We start from the raw sequence: 18,036 nt of genomic DNA, 5'->3' as shown, positions 1-18,036 counted from the left end.
GCATCGTGAATAGTGTTCTTACAGGGAACAGATCAGTCCGAGGGGGAGTCGTTGAGGAGTCTTGTAGCTGTGGAGAAGAAGCTGTTCCTATGTCTGGATGTGCGAGTCTTCAGACTTCTGTACCTTCTGCCTGATTGAAGGGTCTGGAAGAAGCCAATGCCTGGGTGGGAGGGGTCTCTGATAATGCTGTCTGCCTTCCTGAAGCAGCGAGAGGTGTAGACAGAATCAATGTGGGGGTGGCACATTTGTGTGATGCGTTGGGCTGAGTTCACCACAGTCTGCAGTTTCTTGCGATCTTGGGCTGAGCAGTTGCCATACCAAGCTGTGATGCAGCCGGATGGGATGGTCTCTCGCACAACTGTAGAAGTTTGTGAGAGTCGATGCAGACATGCCAAATTTCTTTAGCTTGCATAGGAAGTAGAGACGTTGTTGGGCTTTCTTGACTGTTACATCATCGTGAGTGGACCAGGGCAGACTGTTGGTGATGGTGACCCCTAGGAACTTAAAGCTATCGACCATCTCCACTTCGGAGCCATTGATGTAGACGGGAGTGTGTGGCATGCTGCGCTTCCTGAAGTCGATGATCAGTTCCTTGGTCTTTCCAACATTTAGAGAGAGGTTGTTTTTCAGTACACCGTGCAACCAAGTAATTTATCTCCCTCCTGTACTCTGATTCGTCGTCGTTTGAGATGCGGCCCACCACAGTCGTATCATCCACAAACTTATAGATTGAGTTGGAGTTAAATCTTGCCACACAGTCATGGGTGCATAGGGAGTACAGTAGAGGACTGAGAACACATCCTTGCGGGGCTCTGGTGTTGAGGACTACTGTGGAGGAGGTGCTGTTGCCTATCCTGACAGATTGCGATCTGCTGGTGAGGAAGTCGAGGATCCAGCTGCACAGGGAGGAGTCAAGTCCAAGATTGCGGAGTCTGGTTATTAGCCTGATTGGGATAATGGTGTTGAAGGCGGAGCTGTAGTCAACGAACAGCAGCCTTACATAGGTGTCCTTGTTGTCGAGGTGTTTGAGTGTTGATTGCAGAGCCAGTGAGATAGCATCTGCTGTGGACCGGTTGCGGTGATAGGCAAACTGCAGTGGATAGAGACCTTGTGGGAGGCTGGCAGTGATCCATCTCAGGACTAGCCGCTCGAAGCACTTCATGATAACCGACGTTAGGGCCACCGATCGGTCGTGGTTGAGACAGACTACCTTGTTCTTCTTTGGTACTAGTATTATGGTGGCCTTCTTGAAGGAGGTGGGGACCTCAGAGCGGAGGAGTGAAGTGGTGAAGGTATCTGCGAATACACTCGCCAGCTAGTCTGCGCAGGCTCTGAGTGCTCGCCCAGGAACTCCTTTGGTGCCCGTCGCTTTCCGGGTTCATGGAGAGCTGGGTTCCTGCATTAGAATTTTAGTATTTTCAATTCCTTCCCCTGACCCAAACACAAGCATTTTGGGGAAGCATCTCCCAAGAGGAACATGAATTCAAATCACCTTCTTGCTGGCATTAATGCTCTTTCATTCCTATTGAGATACTCTCTCCAAATATCACTGAACGGTTCTAATTGACAGTGCATTTGCAGGCAGCTAAATGTTATACATGACTGTTTTTTATGGTGATGTTGAGTCACTGATGTTGGGTGACATTCACTGTTCTGGTGCTATTCTTAACGTCACAGTAAATCAGTCCCGAATCTCACAGATACGACTTTATATTAAAAAATCATCAGTTTGGGTTTGATTGTGCAAATGTATTTATCATTTCTACATGGAATGTTTAGGGCTTCTCTGCCCTGTGAATACAAGCAAAACAATGTGTAATAAAGCAATTTCACAATTCAATCGCATTCCATTGTTGATAATAGTTCACTAGCTCAAAGGCCGGCACGGCGGCACAGTGATTAGCACAGAGGCCTCACAACATCAGGGGCGCAGGTTCACATTCCGTCCTACGGTGACTGTCTGTGTGGAGTTTGCACATTCTCCCCGTGTCTATGTGGGTTTCCTCAGGGTGATATAGATTTCATAGAATCATAGAATCCCTTCAATGCAGAAGGAGGCCATTCAGCCCATAAGATTCTGCAGCCTTCTAGACCCTAACCCCAAAACCCCGTGACCCCCACATAACCTGCACATCTACTAAGGGGCAATTTAGCATGGCCAATCCACCTGACTGTGGGAGGAAACCGGTGCACCCAGAGGAAGCCCACTCAGACACGGGGTGAAGCGATCTACCATGCAGATCTAGTGAAGTCTTGCAACACTAAAACTCAGTAGAAATTTGAGTTAAACGTCTCGGATGCAAATAAGAATCTTTTATTGCCTCTACTTGGTTACAATTGAGAGAAACTTAAATCTATTCTCAATAAAGTCCGGCTAGCAAAGGACTGAAAGAGAAGTAACTTATAAACAATTTAACTTTCAAAATAATTCAGAAATGGTTTCTTACTTACGGCAAAACAGCTTGCATTTACCTCAGGAGTTAGGGTGGAAAAGTGAAAATATGAAAATAGAGATAGTGAATAGTTAGATCAAAGTATAGAATGATCCTGAAATAAAGATGGCTGTACTGACCATCATGGTTAAGGAGTATTTTATCAGTCTGAAGCCATCTGTCTACACCTCTATGTCGTCCTAATTGGTTTGGGTGAGAATCAAATACATTTGATTTGATGGCTAACTGTCAATCCTCAATGTGCAACATAAGTTCTGAATGTTTCATGTTTGAATATTAGTGTATACTATGGAATGCGATTTTGTGCTATTATCAAGACTGGTTTTTACTGGTTTTCTGCTGACTTTGCTTTATCCACATTCTGGACAATGGTGCCTTCATATTGCTCATTTGATCTTGATCTCGATTACTGGTACAGCTTATTTCTGAATGTCAAATTGACTTTGAAAATCTGTTCATTGGGACAATAGCTTGTTCATTTTGTCAGCAAAAATGTTGTTTTAATCTACACTTAGTTTGTGCATGTGTCAGGCTTTTGTGCTGCTGTTGAAGTTATGTGTTTTGTCATAACCTGAGGTTATGAGCACGAAATCCTTATTTTACAATGGATATTAAAACTGGGCTTTAATATTTACATTAAAATAGCCTTTTTACCTATCAGAAAATAGTTGATTCCCTTCACGGGGAGAACATACAAAGTCCACACAGTCACCCAAGGCCGAAATTGAACCCGGCTCCCTGGCGCAGAAGCAGCGGTGCCAACCATTGTGCCACCATGCCGCCCCTCCAGAGGCTTGAGCCTATAAACCAGCCATTATTTTAAGGAAAGAGTAGAGTTCACCCAGTCAATATTTACCCTTGAACAAACATCACCAAAACAAATTAATGTGATATTTAGCTCCATGCTGTTTGTGACAGCGTGCTGCGTACAATTAGATTGCAGTATTGCTTCACCTTACAGCTCCCACTGCAATACAGAAGTATTTTGTTGGCTGTGAGCTATAGGATACCCTGAGGTTATGAATATAAAACTGTAAGTTATTTAATCTTGGATTTGCACTGCAGACATTGCATAATAAACAACATCACCACCGAATGAAGTCAGTCTGGTGCTTCCGCGTTTGCCCCGGAGTTACATGGTCCTGGGTTCAAATGCCACATTCGATTTTGGATGTCGTATCTAAGCTGACTCCCTGCATTGCCCGAGGTGGTATCCTTTGCACAAGATCTTGAGCTGATGTCCTTTCTGCCTGCTCAAGTGATCGTGAAAGCTATAATGAGGAGTGGGTCAATTTTGTTTTCTGGAAAACTGAGGGCAAATGGACTGGAGGAGTTGTGCACCAAAAGTCATGTCATCATAGAATTTACAGTGCAGAAGGAGGCCATTCGGCCCATCGTATCTGCACTGGCCCTTGGAAAGAGCACTCTATCTAAGGCCACAACCCACCCCATCCCCATAATCCAGAAACCCCACCTAAGCCTTTTGGGACACTAAGGGCAATTTAGCATGGCCAATCCACCTGACCTACACATCTTTGGACTGTGGGGCGAAACCGAGCACCCGGAGGAAACCTACGCAGACATGGGGAGAACATGCAGACTCTGCACAGACATTGACCCAAGCCAGGAATCGAACCTGGGACCCTGGAGCTGTGAAGCAACAGTGCTAACCACTGTGTCACCCTGCCACCGCAGGACAATGTCTGAGGACAATGGCATTTAATCACAGTGAAAATTATATTAATGGAATTTGACTCGCTCTATTGGAGAGAAAACAGCTATGAGCAGACAAAAATAATAGGCAGGTAAAGACCTGGTGGTGCATCAAGCCATGTTGCCACCGCACCATGTTTAGCCATCTCCCACTCCCAACCAGGCATGCTGGGAAAAGCAAAACCTACAGCCAAAATGGAGAGGAAAATTCTGAAAAATTGTTCTCTGATCCCTGTTGTGCAATCAAAATATGTTCAAGGGATCAAAGGGACCACATCTTCTCTGATTATTCTTCTGTATCTCTTTTCTTTCATTGGACACAGGCTTTGCTCGTCAGACCATCATTTTCAGTCCCGATCCCTACTTTCCCTCGAGAAGGTCGCGGTCACCTAGCTTATTGGTGTGACGTAGAATGTACTATTGGAGAAGTGGGTACCAGGATTTTGACCTCAGCAGTCTCTATGCTGTACGGCGCAGTCTCTGCCCCAGTCAGCCCTCACAGCAGAAACATGAGCAGTCCTATCCCGAAACTGGCAGTCCTAACCCATCATCACTCATGAGCCACTCATGGGGGAGGCAGTGGCATAGGGGAGGCAGTGGCATCGTGGTATTGTCACTAGACTAGTATACTAAAGACCCAGGGTAATGTTCTGGGGGCCTAGGTTCAAATCCCACCATGGCAGATGGTGAAATTTGAATTGGATAAAAAGCTGGAAATAAAAAAGTCAAATGATGACCCGTGAAACCATTGTCGATTGTTGTAAAAAGAGATTTGCTTCACTAATCTCCTTTCGGGAAAGAAATCTACTGTCTTTACCTGGTCTGGCCTACATGTGACTCCAGATCCACAGCAACATGGTTGACTCTAAAAGTGCCCCCGAAAGGACAATTCGGAATGGCAATAAATACTGATCCAGTCAGCAATGCCCACATCCCAGGAAATAATTTTTTAAAAGCTGCCACTCAGGGACCCTTCAGCTTAAAAACAGAAGTTTAACAGTGGGAGGCAGAGGAAGGCAATCAAATAAAATAAAGTGGAAGGGAGAGGAAGCTGTGAGCAAGCTCCCAGGGTCTTTGCACAATATCAAGAGTGAACTTGATTCATATGGATGTTTTCCTTTTGATCTTTCACTGCATGTTGGAGATATTTGTGCTTCACTGTTTTGCTCATTATTTTTGCAGGCCCTCCTGTTAATGTCAGCTGCAACATATTTATCAACAGTTTTGGCTCAATTGCAGAAACAACTATGGTGAGTAGAAATATTTATTTCTCTCCGTGCACAGTCAGCTGCCTTCTAATGGTACATATATATCACATATATTGTGTAGAACATTTTGTATACATGTGTAACTACAAATATGTCAATATATATGTTTTCTATCCCAATTAGCTTTTAATACATAGAACATAGAACAGTACAGCACAGAACAGGCCCTTCGGTCCTCGATGTTGTGCCGAGCATTGTCCGAAACCAAGATCAAGCTATCCCACTCCCTGTCATTCTGGTGTGCTCCATGTGCCTATCCAATAACCGCTTGAAAGTTCCTAAAGTGTCCGACTCCACTATCACAGCAGGCAGTCCATTCCACACCCTAACTACACTCTGAGTAAAGAACCTACCTCGGACATCCCTCCTATATCTCCCACCCTGAATCTTATAGTTATGCCCCCTTGTAAAGTCTACATCCACCCGAGGAAATAGTCTCTGAACGTCCACTCTATCTATCCTCCTCATTATCTTACAGACTTCTATTAAGTCGCCTCTCATCCTCCTCCGCTCCAAAGAGAAACGCCCTAGCTCCCTCAACCTTTCCTCATAAGACCTATCCTGCAAACCAGGCAGCATCCTGGTAAATCTCCTTTGCACCCTTTCCAATGCTTCCACATCCTTCTTATAATGGGGTGACCAGAACTGCGCACAATACTCCAAATGTGGTCTCACCAGGGTCATGGATAGTTGAAGCATAACCCCGCGGCTCTTAAACTCAAGCACCCTGTTAATAAAGGTAACACACTATAAGCCTTCTTCATGGCTCTATCCACTTGAGTGGCAACCTTCAGAGATCTGTGGACATGAACCTCTCTGTTCCTCCACATTCCTCAGAACCCTGCCGCTGACCCTGTAGTCCACATTCAAATATTTTCTGCCAAAATGATTCACAGGGCAGCTGTGACATAATTGTTTTATTGAAACATGTTACATGGAGCTGTCAGGTAGAGCCCCTTTGAAGAAGATATAACAAGTAAAAGAAAATAATAATGATTCCGTTCTAATTTTAGTCCACAATAAGTAACACTGAGAAGAATAAAGATGGAGGGCCCAGTCTTCAATTGGGCCGGGTCTGAAATTGGAGGTGGGCAAATGCGCTATTTCGAATTGGTTCCCCGTTAACATTCCTGCCCTGAGCCGCCATCTTTAATGAGAGCAGCTCGCAGAGGGGGAGGGGGGGGGGGAATCGACTGCCTGGCAGGTAGCCAATTCAGGATAAATGAAGTGAATCACAAAGCCTATTGAGGTCCTGTTTGCGCACACACTGAGATCTTCAGTTGGCATCGTGGGTGGCCTGTATTGGCCTGGACCATGTCCATGGCAACATGGTGGGTTGAGGCTTGGGATGTAGGGGTGAGGGGTTGTGGATTATGTGAGGGATCCCACCCTCGACGCACAATGGCTACTGGGTCACACCTGCGGCCATTGGCTGTCCCGTTGAGTGGCTCACCCTTCAGGATCCTGGCCAAGCAGCTCTGGCCATCTTAACTTGCAAAATAAATGTATTCATTCATGGGATGTGGGCGTCACTGGCTGGGATCCTCAGGCCCATCCCTGAGGACATTTAAGAATTAATCACATTGCCTTGGGTCTGCAGTCGCATGTAGGCCAGCCCAGGTAAGGACAACAGATTTCCTTCCCTGAAGGACATTAGTGAACCAGATAGATTTTTGCAACCATGGTTTTGTGTCATTATTCGAGTTATAATTCTAGATTTTTATTGAATTTAAATTTCACCACTGTCATGATGGGATTTGAACCCGGGTCCCCAGAGCATTACCCTGGGTCTCTGGATTACTAGTCCAGCAAAAATACCACTACGCCACTGCCTCTTCAGAGGGCATCTCCATATTGAGGACCCCTCTCTCCATTATGAACCCGTATCCCCCAACTTGCCCAATGTGTCAGTGCTGGCAGAGCCCATTGTCCCTTCACCCTCGGGAACCCTCCCACTATCCTTAGACCCTGACCATTAGATCACTTGCCTCTTTAAAAATCAGGGTAGATATTTCTGGAACATGTTGTCTGGGGTTGGGACCTGGAAATAAAAATAACCCATCCAGAAGAAAATGGTATCAAATAACAGGAGTATGTTTTGCTGAGTAAGGAATTGGACCTGGTTGAACATGAACTTGAAGAAACTCCAGATTAATAGCAGATAGAGGTGTAAATCAGAATAGGAATTGATTATGCTAGGTCCGATTCTCTTTTCCCACTCACTGTAATGACACAGGATTGTGCCAGAGAGCCAGAAATTAGGTCAGGACCTAGAAACACTGAGTTCCAGACTAATGTTAGAGTTAGCCAGAGTTTATTAAGGGGTGGAAGGAATCTCCGTCCTCTGCAATCAGAGCTCTCCCAACATCAACTCTTGAAGCTACCAGATATACCCTTGGTGGTGGTATAGAATGGGTCTTCATATTAGAAACGGGACCCGTCTGTGCAGTCCAGACCTGGGTTGTGATTTGCTTTTCAATATCATAATCAGCACACTTAAGATCAGGGGCAGGTGATATTCATTCCCCATAACGAAGCCACCTATGACCACCCACAAACCCAGCCTGGATCCCGGCTACTCCTGTCAAACAGTTTTGCGATGGGTAGATGCCCCAAACACACCTCTTGAGCCAAGGTATCCAATCAGCTAATGTTCTCTGGGTTTGCACTGAAGGTCAACATTCACCCCAAAGCTTTCACCAACTTTCCCCTGAGAAGGAAAGAAAAATAATATCCATTTTTATTATTGATTTCAAAATACTGGAAAATGCACAAACAGAGCAGGATTCCCATTCTGGGTACTAAATCCCGTGACAGTGGCGGGATCGGGGAAAGAGGATGTTTCCCTCTGTGGAGTTCAAATGGAAACCCTACCATATCCTCTGTCCCCGGTATAAATAATTATGCCTCTGGAGGTATTGTGCCATTTACTGTGGCAGGGTCAGCTTAATGGCGTGCATCCTGCTGTCATATCTGGGTGCCATATTGAAAATATGTGCAACATCACTGACCCAGCATTAAAGAAAGAAAAGATTTCTGCTTATCTGAGTCCAAAACAGTTTATTCTGAGATAATACCCCCAGTTTTGGATTCCCCTGCCAAGGAAGCATTTTCCCAGCAGCAACACTGTCAAGACCCTTCAGAATTTTATATGTTCCAACCACGCCGCCTCTCATTCTTTAAAATTCCAGGGAATATTCAATCTATCCCCAATCATGTTCAAATCCCACCACAGCAGCTGGTGGAATTTAAATTCAATACATAGACCTCGACTTGAAAAGCTAGTCTCAGTAAAGGTGACCATGCCAACTGTCATCGATTGTTGTAAAAACCCGTCTGGTTCACTCACGTGCTTTTGGGGAAGAAGTCTGCCATCCTTAAAGCAAATGCAATGTTGTCATTCATCTCAAGAGGCTTGGAATATAAAAGCAGGGATGTACTTCTGAAGCTTTATAAAGCATTAGTTAGGCCCCATTTAGAATACTGTGAGCAATTTTGGGCCCCACACCTCAGGAAGGACATACTGACGCTGGAGCGGGTCCAGCGGAGATTCACACGGATGATCCCAGGAATGGTAGGCCTAACATACGATGAATGTCTGAGGATCCTGGGATTATATTCATTGGAGTTTAGGAGGTTGAGGGGAGATCTAATAGAAACTTACAGGATAATGAATGGCTTAGATAGGGTGGATGTAGGGAAGTTGTTTCCATTAGCAGGGGAGACTAGGACCCGGGGGCACAGCCTTTCGAATAAAAGGGAGTCACTTTAGAACAGAGATGAGGAGAAATTTCTTCAGCCAGAGAGTGGTGGGTCTGTGGAATTCATTGCCACAGAGGGCGGTGGAGGCCGGGAAGTTGAGTGTCTTTAAGACAGAAGTTAATAAATTCTTGATTTCTCGAGGAATTAAGGGCTATGGAGAGAGAGCGGGTAAATGGAGTTGAAATCAGCCATGATTGAATGGTGGAGTGGACTCGATGGGCCGAATGGCCTTACTTCCGCCCCTATGTCTTATGGTCTTAACTGTTCTGGCCCACATGTGACTCTGGAACCACAGTCAATGTGGTTGACTCTGAACTGCCCCCTGAAATGACCGGGTGAGCCATTCAGTTCAAGGGCACTTAGGGATGGGCACCCAATTTGGGATGCCCACATTCTATGAAAGAATAAATGCTGAACAACACCTTCTCATGGGGCAAAATTTTCATTCCATGAATCAGGTAAGTGATCCTTTGTTGCACGCCATCTGAGGTGAGTCGGTGAGTATTTCTTGGGTTAGGAGACTATTGTGCTCAGTATTCCAGGTTTAGTCTCACCAAAATCCTAGATAATTTCAAAAAGACCTCAGTTTTTCAACGTTTACTTGCTTACTCATCTCTCACTGTTCACAAAATATTCCACATTTCTATTCTACCAAATTGCACTCGTGGAATCTCTGTATCATTTAACATTAAACATTCCACTTTCTCTAAACTGGAACGGCGCCATCAACCTTTTTGAATCTTGGGTGACCAAAAGCGCAACCAGACCAATCACGCCAACGCCGTGGCTACCAGAGCAGATCAAAGCCAAGTAATCTGCAGTGAGTAACTCCCGTCCTGATTCGCCAACCTTCACCGTTTGCGAGGAACAGGTTGCGGGAGTGACAGATAATGCACCCTATCTTGGATGGATGCTGCTGCAACATCGCCAACCAGGGCAGTCCACTCGATTGGTACCCCATCCCACCATTGTAAACATTCACTCCTTTCACCGTTAGCTCACCGTGGCTGCAAACGTGTGCCACCTGCATACTGCACAACAATAACTCACCAAAGCTTCTATGAAAGTGAATAGTAGAACCCTCAAGAGTATTGAAAGTCAGAGAGATCTAGGTGGACAGGTCCACAGGTCACTGAAAGGGGCAACACAGGTGGAGAAGGTAGTCAAGAAGGCATATGGCATGCTTGCCTTCATTGGCTGGGGCATTGAGTATAAGAATTGGCAAGTCATGTTGCAGCTGTATAGAAACTTAGTTAGGCCACACTTGGAGTATAGTGTTCAATTCTGGTCGCCACACTACCAGAAGGATGTGGAGGCTTTAGAGAGGGTGCAGAAGAGATTTACCAGGATGTTGTCTGGTATGGAGGGCATTAGCTATGAGGAGCGGTTGAATAAACTCGGTTTGTTCTCACTGGAACGACGGAGGTTGAGGGGCGACCTGATAGAGGTCTACAAAATTATGAGGGGCATAGACAGAGTGGATGGTCAGAGGCTTTTCCCCAGGTTAGAGGGGTCAATTACTAGGGGGCATAGATTTAAGGTGCGAGGGGCAAGGTTTAGAGTAGATGTACCAGGCAAGTTTTTTACACAGAGGGTAGTGGGTGCCTGGAACACGATGCCGGAGGAGGTGGTGGAAGCAGGGACGATTGTGACGTTTAAGGGGCTTCTTGACAAATACATGAATAGGATGGGAATAGAGGAATACGGACCCAGGAAGTGTAGACGATTGTAGTTTAGTCAGGCAGCATGGTCGGCACGGGCTTGGAGGGCCGAAGGGCCTGTTCCTGTGCTGTACTTTTCTTTGTTATTTGTTTTGTTCTTTGACAGCAGTTCCTCATCCTGTGCCTTCACCAGATCGAGCAGTTTAGGCCTTGACTCGCTGGAAGTTAGAAAGGTCAGAGGAGATCTAATTGAGGTATCTAAGATGTTAAAGGGGATTGAAGGGTCGGAGTATAGCGGATGTTTCCTCTTATTGGATACTTCAGAACGAGAGGCCATAGATTCGGGCTAAGAGTGGCAGATTTAAAACAGAAATGAGAAGGAATCACTTCTCTCAAAGGGTTGTGAATCTGTGGAATCCTCAATCCCAGAGTGCAGTGGTTGTCAGAACACTAAACACATTTACGGAGGAGATGGACAGGTTTTTAATTATTAGTAGGGTGAAGGGTTATGGGGAGCGGGCAGGAAGGTTGAGATAAGGATGAGATGAGATCAGCCATGCTCGTATTGAATGGTGAAGCATACTCGAGGGGCCGAATTGCCTACTCCTGCCCCTAATTCTTCTGTTCTTATATTCAGAAGGGCAAAGCTACACAATCAGGTTAACATAGCTACATAGTCAAGCCCGGTGAAGCATTGGCTTGGGCATATGTTGGCTTTCTTTCATGGTCACCTGACACTACAGTGAGAATACTTTCACCAAGTTATTTGTAATTATTCAAGAAGGATGCTCACCTTCGAAGGGCAGCCGGGTGCGAAAAATAAATACTGGCTTTATGATTGACGCCTATATCTCCAGAATGAATCTGAAAAAAAGACACCCTGTGGGTGCCTTACATCTGAGTCAGTCACGTCCACTGTTGTGACATCGGCCTGCTCCTTGGAATACTTGATATCAAACCAGTTTATTCCTGCTGTAGTCATGCTTTTGCTCCTGGCAATCCCTAAGCACGTCCACTGACCTGTGTGAAACATGACTTTTGATGGCGGCCAAGAAACCTGTGAGGCCTGCTGGAAGGTTGTCTCTCCAGTGACCTTGCAATAGGTCGAAGCCAACCCAGAAAACATTTTTAAGACTTGAGCCCAAGGCCTCAATAGCGGCAGGAGAAGAATTTATGGGACACTTGTGCCATTGGCTTGTGCCACGTGGGGCTCTGCTGCAGATGTCACAGAATTCTCCATGTGCTTCATAGAGGCTGCAATGCAGACAGCTATTCACCCATGGCTGCAGTTCTGGCTAGTGGACTATTCCATTGCCTTAATATTCTGCATGGCTACAAATGGTTCATTTTCGGAAAGTAATCTCCTTTGGTGTCTGAATCTACATCTGCTGCAGCAGAGGCAGGAACTGTGTTGGACATCTAACAGGTTCATTAGCCTTTGCCACCATTACAACATCTTTCTACCCACTTGCACACTGTGACTCAACTGTACTATCCCTCCAGCTTCACTGGGATCCCTGGGATCTGTGTAGTCATGATGATGACTTGGCTGTGACAGCGTTAGCGATGAGATGGGGAACGCCACCTTAGCTCCCTCCTCACCCCCACCCCCCAGCGGTGTATTTTGCAGCATGGAGGTGTCCCGCCTTTGCCTGGCAGCAGGATCTTCTGTTCCTGCTGCTGCCAACAGGGTTGCCCATTGTTTGCACCCTCCATCACCAGGGACCCACGACAGAGGGTTGCTGTAAGCAGGACTGGAAGATCCTGTTGGCGGGAACGGTCGGAAAATCCCACCTGAAGAGAATGGAATCAATCACTGGCCGTGTAAATGCTGGCATACTCGAGGATACTTTGCGTGGTTGGAACATTTTACGTCTAAGCAGACAGCAGGGAGCGAATTGCCAAAATGTAAAGTAACCATCATCTGCCTTTACTTGCAATGCGTGATATTCTCTGTATGTTTACTGAAGCTTCATATGTGTCCGTGTCACTCTAGAGCAGCATTACTTGTCCTCAGCATTACGGAGTAGTCCAGAGCTTTGTGGAAGCTGCTGACTGCTCCATCCTCCATTCGCCTGATGCGCTTTTGACCAAATATCTCAAATGTGGCTTCCTTCAAGAAAAGAACGGGAGGTGCACCTTATCATTGAACACTATCTTTTCCTGCCAGCAGAATAATAATGCAGAGATAGTGCAAGTGTCACACAGGGGCTCAACGTCTGAGGCATTCTGAATGCTGCAATTTCATAATTTGGATTCATTGCAAGAAGCCTCAATGCTCTGTACGCACTGTACTATTCTTCAGCCTGCTTCTATTATGCAAAGATCCAGCTAACCAGCTGCTATAAGTTACTGTGTGTTAGCACTGCAGAATGTAACACCGAGCAGAAATGATTTCCTTGCAGACGCATCTTTTGCATAATGATTACCTCTGCAAATGAAAGTTGTGCATCAAATCCCTCCCTAAACAGCTCCTTGGCACAGCCCAGCTACCAGGTTTGGCCAACAACTTCATACTTAAAATGTTCTAAAGTCTCCTTTAAAAATAATTAAGCTTGTCAAACCATGCTTTTGTTTGTGTGAAACATGTACTGCGATTGTGGCGGTACGTCTGGCCTACATGTGACTCCAGACCCACAGCATTGTGGTTGACTCCTAACCATCTCCTGCAATGGCCGAGCAAACGACTCAGTACAAGGGCAGTTAGGGATGGGTAACAAATGCTGCTCTTTCCCGGGATGTCCACATCCCATGAAAGAATAAAGGAAAAAATACAATTGCCTGTATTCCTGTTAGTTAGGCCTCTGCTGGGAGTATTGGGTTGGGTTTGAACTTGCTAGCAGCAGGGGAATCCAGTCACACACAGGAAACTATTTGCACAGTGACTTTCTAACCCAACGTTACCATTGTTTCTGGGTCCACCGACGAATTGAGCATCGTCAAATTTCAACATTGTCAACAGGATTTGATGGAATTTGGAGCTTGGAACAGAACAGAAGGAACTTGTGGGCCTCCAGTAATCTCAAACAGAGACTGAACAAGAGGAGATGATGGAAATGAAATGAAATGAAAATTGCTTATTGTCACAAGTAGGCTTCAAATGAAGTTACTGTGAAAAGTCCCTAGTCACCACATTACGGTGCCTGTTCAGGGAGGCTGGTACGGGAATTGAATCCACGCTACTGGCCTGCCTCGGTCTGCTTTAAAAGCCAGCTATTTAGCCCACTGTGCTAAACAAACCCCGGAGGCGAGGAGAGCAGTGAAGAATCCACATTTGAGACCACAGAATGCTCCGAGCTGTGCTCAGCTGGATGCAGATTTAGCAACCCCCATCTGGATTCACATATCTCCCCCATTGCATCCAATTCTGGCACCACGCTTTAAGAAAGATGTTGAGACTTTGTAGGGGTGCCGAGGATATTCGCTGGAGTGGTAACTGTGATGAGTACATCAGTTGTGTGGCAAACTATACAAGCTGGGATTTTGCTCTTTGGATCTGAGAAAGGTTCAGTAAATATAATAGATATATCCAGAATCATGAAGGGTTCTTAGAGAGTAAATAAGGAGAAAATGTTTCCGGTGGAACAAGGGGCGGTGACCAGAGGGCACAGGTTTAAAGTCATTGATAGAAGAGCCAGAGGTGAGATGAGAATTCTTGTTAGGCAGCAAGTTACTGTGATCTGCGATTTCTGATAATGTAGCAGAGGTAGCGTCAATGGCTTTCGAAAAGGAATTGGATGAACTCTTGATGGAGAAAATCTTTCAGGGCTATGAGAAAAGAAGCAGGGATGTGGGACTTGATAGATAGCCCTTCCAGAGCTGGTACTGGCACGTTGAGCCTCAGTGGCTTCCTCCTGAGCTATAGAATTCCAAGATTTCCTTCTCAAATGGTAAACCATTTCTTCTCTAGTTTTCTGCCTGAAGACAGATCTGACCCAAAAAGCCATGATCTTCACAAAATGTAGAGAAAGGAGACAAGTCCTAAACTCCCCCAGCAGAAACGAAGATCAAACCCTATGCTATTGACACCAGTCTGGTTCACAGCCACCATCCAGGCCCACCCAAGGAATCCAGTTACTATGGCAACACCTTACATGCATGTTGTAGTCCGGAGCTATGAATGTGATTGTAGGGGATCCATTTTTCTGTTGTCTATCAGGTGGCTGAGCAGGAATCTCTCCCACTCTTATTTCCTGGCATTGGTGTGTGTTGGAAGGGTTTACAGGTGGATACTCAACCTGTTTAGCTGTATTATGAGCATACCAACCACATCGTGGGTGGCACGGTGATGCAGTGGTTAGCACTGCTGCCTCACAGCACCAGGGATGTGGGTTCGATTCCGAACTGAAGTGACTACCTGTGTGGTGTTTGCACGTTCTCCCCGTGGGTTTCCTCCCACTGCTCCAGTTTCCTCCCGCAGTCCAAAGATGTGAAGGGTAGGTGGATTGGCCATGCTAAAATTGCCCCTATTGTCCAAAGGTTAGATGGGATTATGGGGATAGAGTGTGGAGTGGGCTTAGGTTAGAGTGGTCTTTTGAAGGGTCGGTGCAGACTTGATGGACCAAATGGTCTTCTTTTGCACCTGAGGGATTCTATGACCCCTCAAGTGGGCAGCACGGTAGTATTGTGGATAGCACAATTGTTTCACAGTTCCAGGGTCCCAGGTTCAATTCCGGCTTGGGTCACTGTCTGTGCGGAGTCTGCATATCCTCCCCGTGTCTGCATGGGTTTCCTCCGGTTGCTCCGGTTTCCTCCCACAGTCCAAAGATGTGCAGGTTAGGTGGATTGGCCATGATAAATTGCCCTTAGTGTTCAAAATTGCCCTTAGTGTCCAAAATTGCCCTGAGTGTTGGGTGGGGTTACTGGGTTATGGGGATAGGGTGGAGGTGTTGACCTTGGGTGGGGTGCTCTTTCCGGGAGCCGGTGCAGACTCGATAGGCCGACTGGCCTCCTTCTGCACTGTAAATTCTATGATTCTATAAGTCCTCAAACCCAGAGATTCTTGCTCAGAGACAGGTACACTACCCACTGATAAAGCAATTTCTCTTATTATTAGGAAAGTATCCTTTTAAATAAAACTGTGATTCAAGCACAATCAAGAACCGTGTTCCAGTAGATAAAGGACCTTAATTGGCTTCACCAGTGAAGTAGTAAGTTCATGTTACAGTCTGTTGAGCAAGAACTTATAGCATAGTAACCTTCACAATAAATGAGATTTAAACTGATGCCAGTGTCATTCTGGGCATTCTAAGAGCTTTTTAAAAATATTCGTAAAAGTTAAAAGCTGTGTCCTTCCAGAAAGGTCTTATACAAAGCTGCGCAGCAGAGCAAGAATTAACTACAACATCTGCAAAATAAAAAGCCCAATTAACCCAACTGGCTGCAAGTTCAACTTGCATGCATTGCAACATTCCCGAATAACTTTCGGCAAAAGCACATTCGAATCGCAGGTGATTCCGGGGGCAAGAAACAGATTAACTGCAATGGGCTCAACTGAGATTATTTTGTAGAGAAGCTGGGTTTTAAAAGTTTCCTTCAGAAGCAGGAGTATAACGAGTTGTACGAATAGGGTCGCGCATCTCATTACAATTTTAGTACAAATCTGAAAACAGACGCTGTAAAATCTGCTGTGATGCGACACTGTCTATAAAATAATGAGAGGCATAGATAAGGTGGATAGTCAACATCTTTTCCAAAAGATAGGGGAGTCTAAAACGAGAGGGCATTTATGTTTAAGGTAATAAGGAAGAGATGCAAAAGGGTCCAGACGGGCAATTTTTTCACACCGAGGGTATAAGTGTCTGGAACGAGCTGCCAGAGGCAGTAGTAGAGGTGGGTACAATTTTGTCTTTTCAAAAGCATTCAGACAATTATATGGGAAAGCTGGGTATAGACGGATATGGGCTAAATGTGGGCAATTAGGATTAGTTTACTGGTAAAAACTGGGCGGCGTGGACAAGTTGGGCCAAAGGGTCTGTTTTCATGCTGTAAACCTCTATGACTCTACATGTGTGTTTTTGTGTTCTTGAAATGAAAGCAACCTGATTGGGAGCCAGAGTGACATGGGCTTCATTGCAGGGAAGATGACAGGGATACACTGCACCCTGATACACTTATGGCAAATAGCAGAAAATCGGGAGGCGCCGGGTGTGGTGATATGCACGTGCACATCAATGTATATAGTTATCTATCGATGTATATCGCTATCAGTAGGACCTCCGACCAGAAGGTGGTGATAGAGATCCATCATGTGACTGGAGATATTTAGCAGTTGGTAGTAAGTCGTACTAGAGGTAGGTTGCATGAGAAGTAGCTCCAGGAGAATTCACTGAATTAATTTATTAGTTATTGTCTGTATTATAGTTCATTAGTTATCTTCCCACGTGTTTGTTAATAAATCATCTTACTAGTTAAAAAACTAGATGTTCTGTGCACATCATGACCACGGCCATAACACAGAACACAACCTACCCGATTGTGCGATACCTACTGGTCTCTATGCTCGATGGTGCGATGCATGGGTTAAAACAATCACCTTCTGAACCTAGGTATTAATGTGCAAATATTAATTGGTTTGTATGAAACTACTTCAATTCAATGTCCGGGTCCTACAATTTCTGAAGTCTGATGTATTGCTATATTTAGAAAGAAGACTTGGAGATGGGACTCATGGTCACCTTTCATAGCCCAGAAAACAAATTTGTTTCGGCACCTTTTAATAATCAAACACTTTAATGAATCAAAGGATACTACACACTGTCAGCAGATTCAGATTCCAAAGCCTTTCATGAGAATTTCCATTTAACTCTTTTCTCTAACATGAAATGAAATGAAATGAAAATCGCTTATTGTCACAAGTAGGCTTCAAATGAAGTTACTGTGAAAAGCCTCTATTCGCCACATTCCGGCGCCTGGTACGGGAATTGAACCGTGCTGCTGGCCTGCCTTGGTCTGCTTTCAAAGCCAGCGAATTAGCCCTGTGCTAAACAGCCCCTAAACATTGTCCACCTATTTTCCCCCCTCTTCACCCTAAAAGCAATGTCTATCCTTGACATGCAGTTCGATGGGCCACTGGATCTGTCTTTGCAGGTCAGGCAGCACCTGTGGAGAGAGATAAACAAGGGTTCATCTTTCAGGTCGATGACCGTTCATCAGGACGGGAAGATGTTCGAGATGGAC

The 18,036-nt window shown here is 45.4% G+C and overlaps 1 protein-coding gene across 2 annotated transcripts in view; it reads left to right on the top strand.

Moving 5' to 3' along the window:
* The window catches only part of LOC140429149 (glycine receptor subunit alpha-3), a 398,827-nt gene that overhangs the window by 111,549 nt on the left and 269,242 nt on the right, over positions 1-18,036 (top strand). For both annotated transcript variants that reach the window (XM_072515780.1, XM_072515779.1), the window contains exon 3: positions 5,349-5,416. In XM_072515780.1, coding sequence (XP_072371881.1) covers positions 5,349-5,416 — 68 coding nt within the window. The remainder of the gene's footprint in view (positions 1-5,348; positions 5,417-18,036) is intronic.

Source organism: Scyliorhinus torazame, chromosome 9 (genome assembly GCF_047496885.1).
Source record: "Scyliorhinus torazame isolate Kashiwa2021f chromosome 9, sScyTor2.1, whole genome shotgun sequence".
In the NCBI taxonomy this organism is placed as follows: Eukaryota; Metazoa; Chordata; class Chondrichthyes; order Carcharhiniformes; family Scyliorhinidae; genus Scyliorhinus; species Scyliorhinus torazame.
Note: the sequence above shows the minus strand (reverse complement) of the source record. Positions and strands in the feature narration are given on the sequence as shown.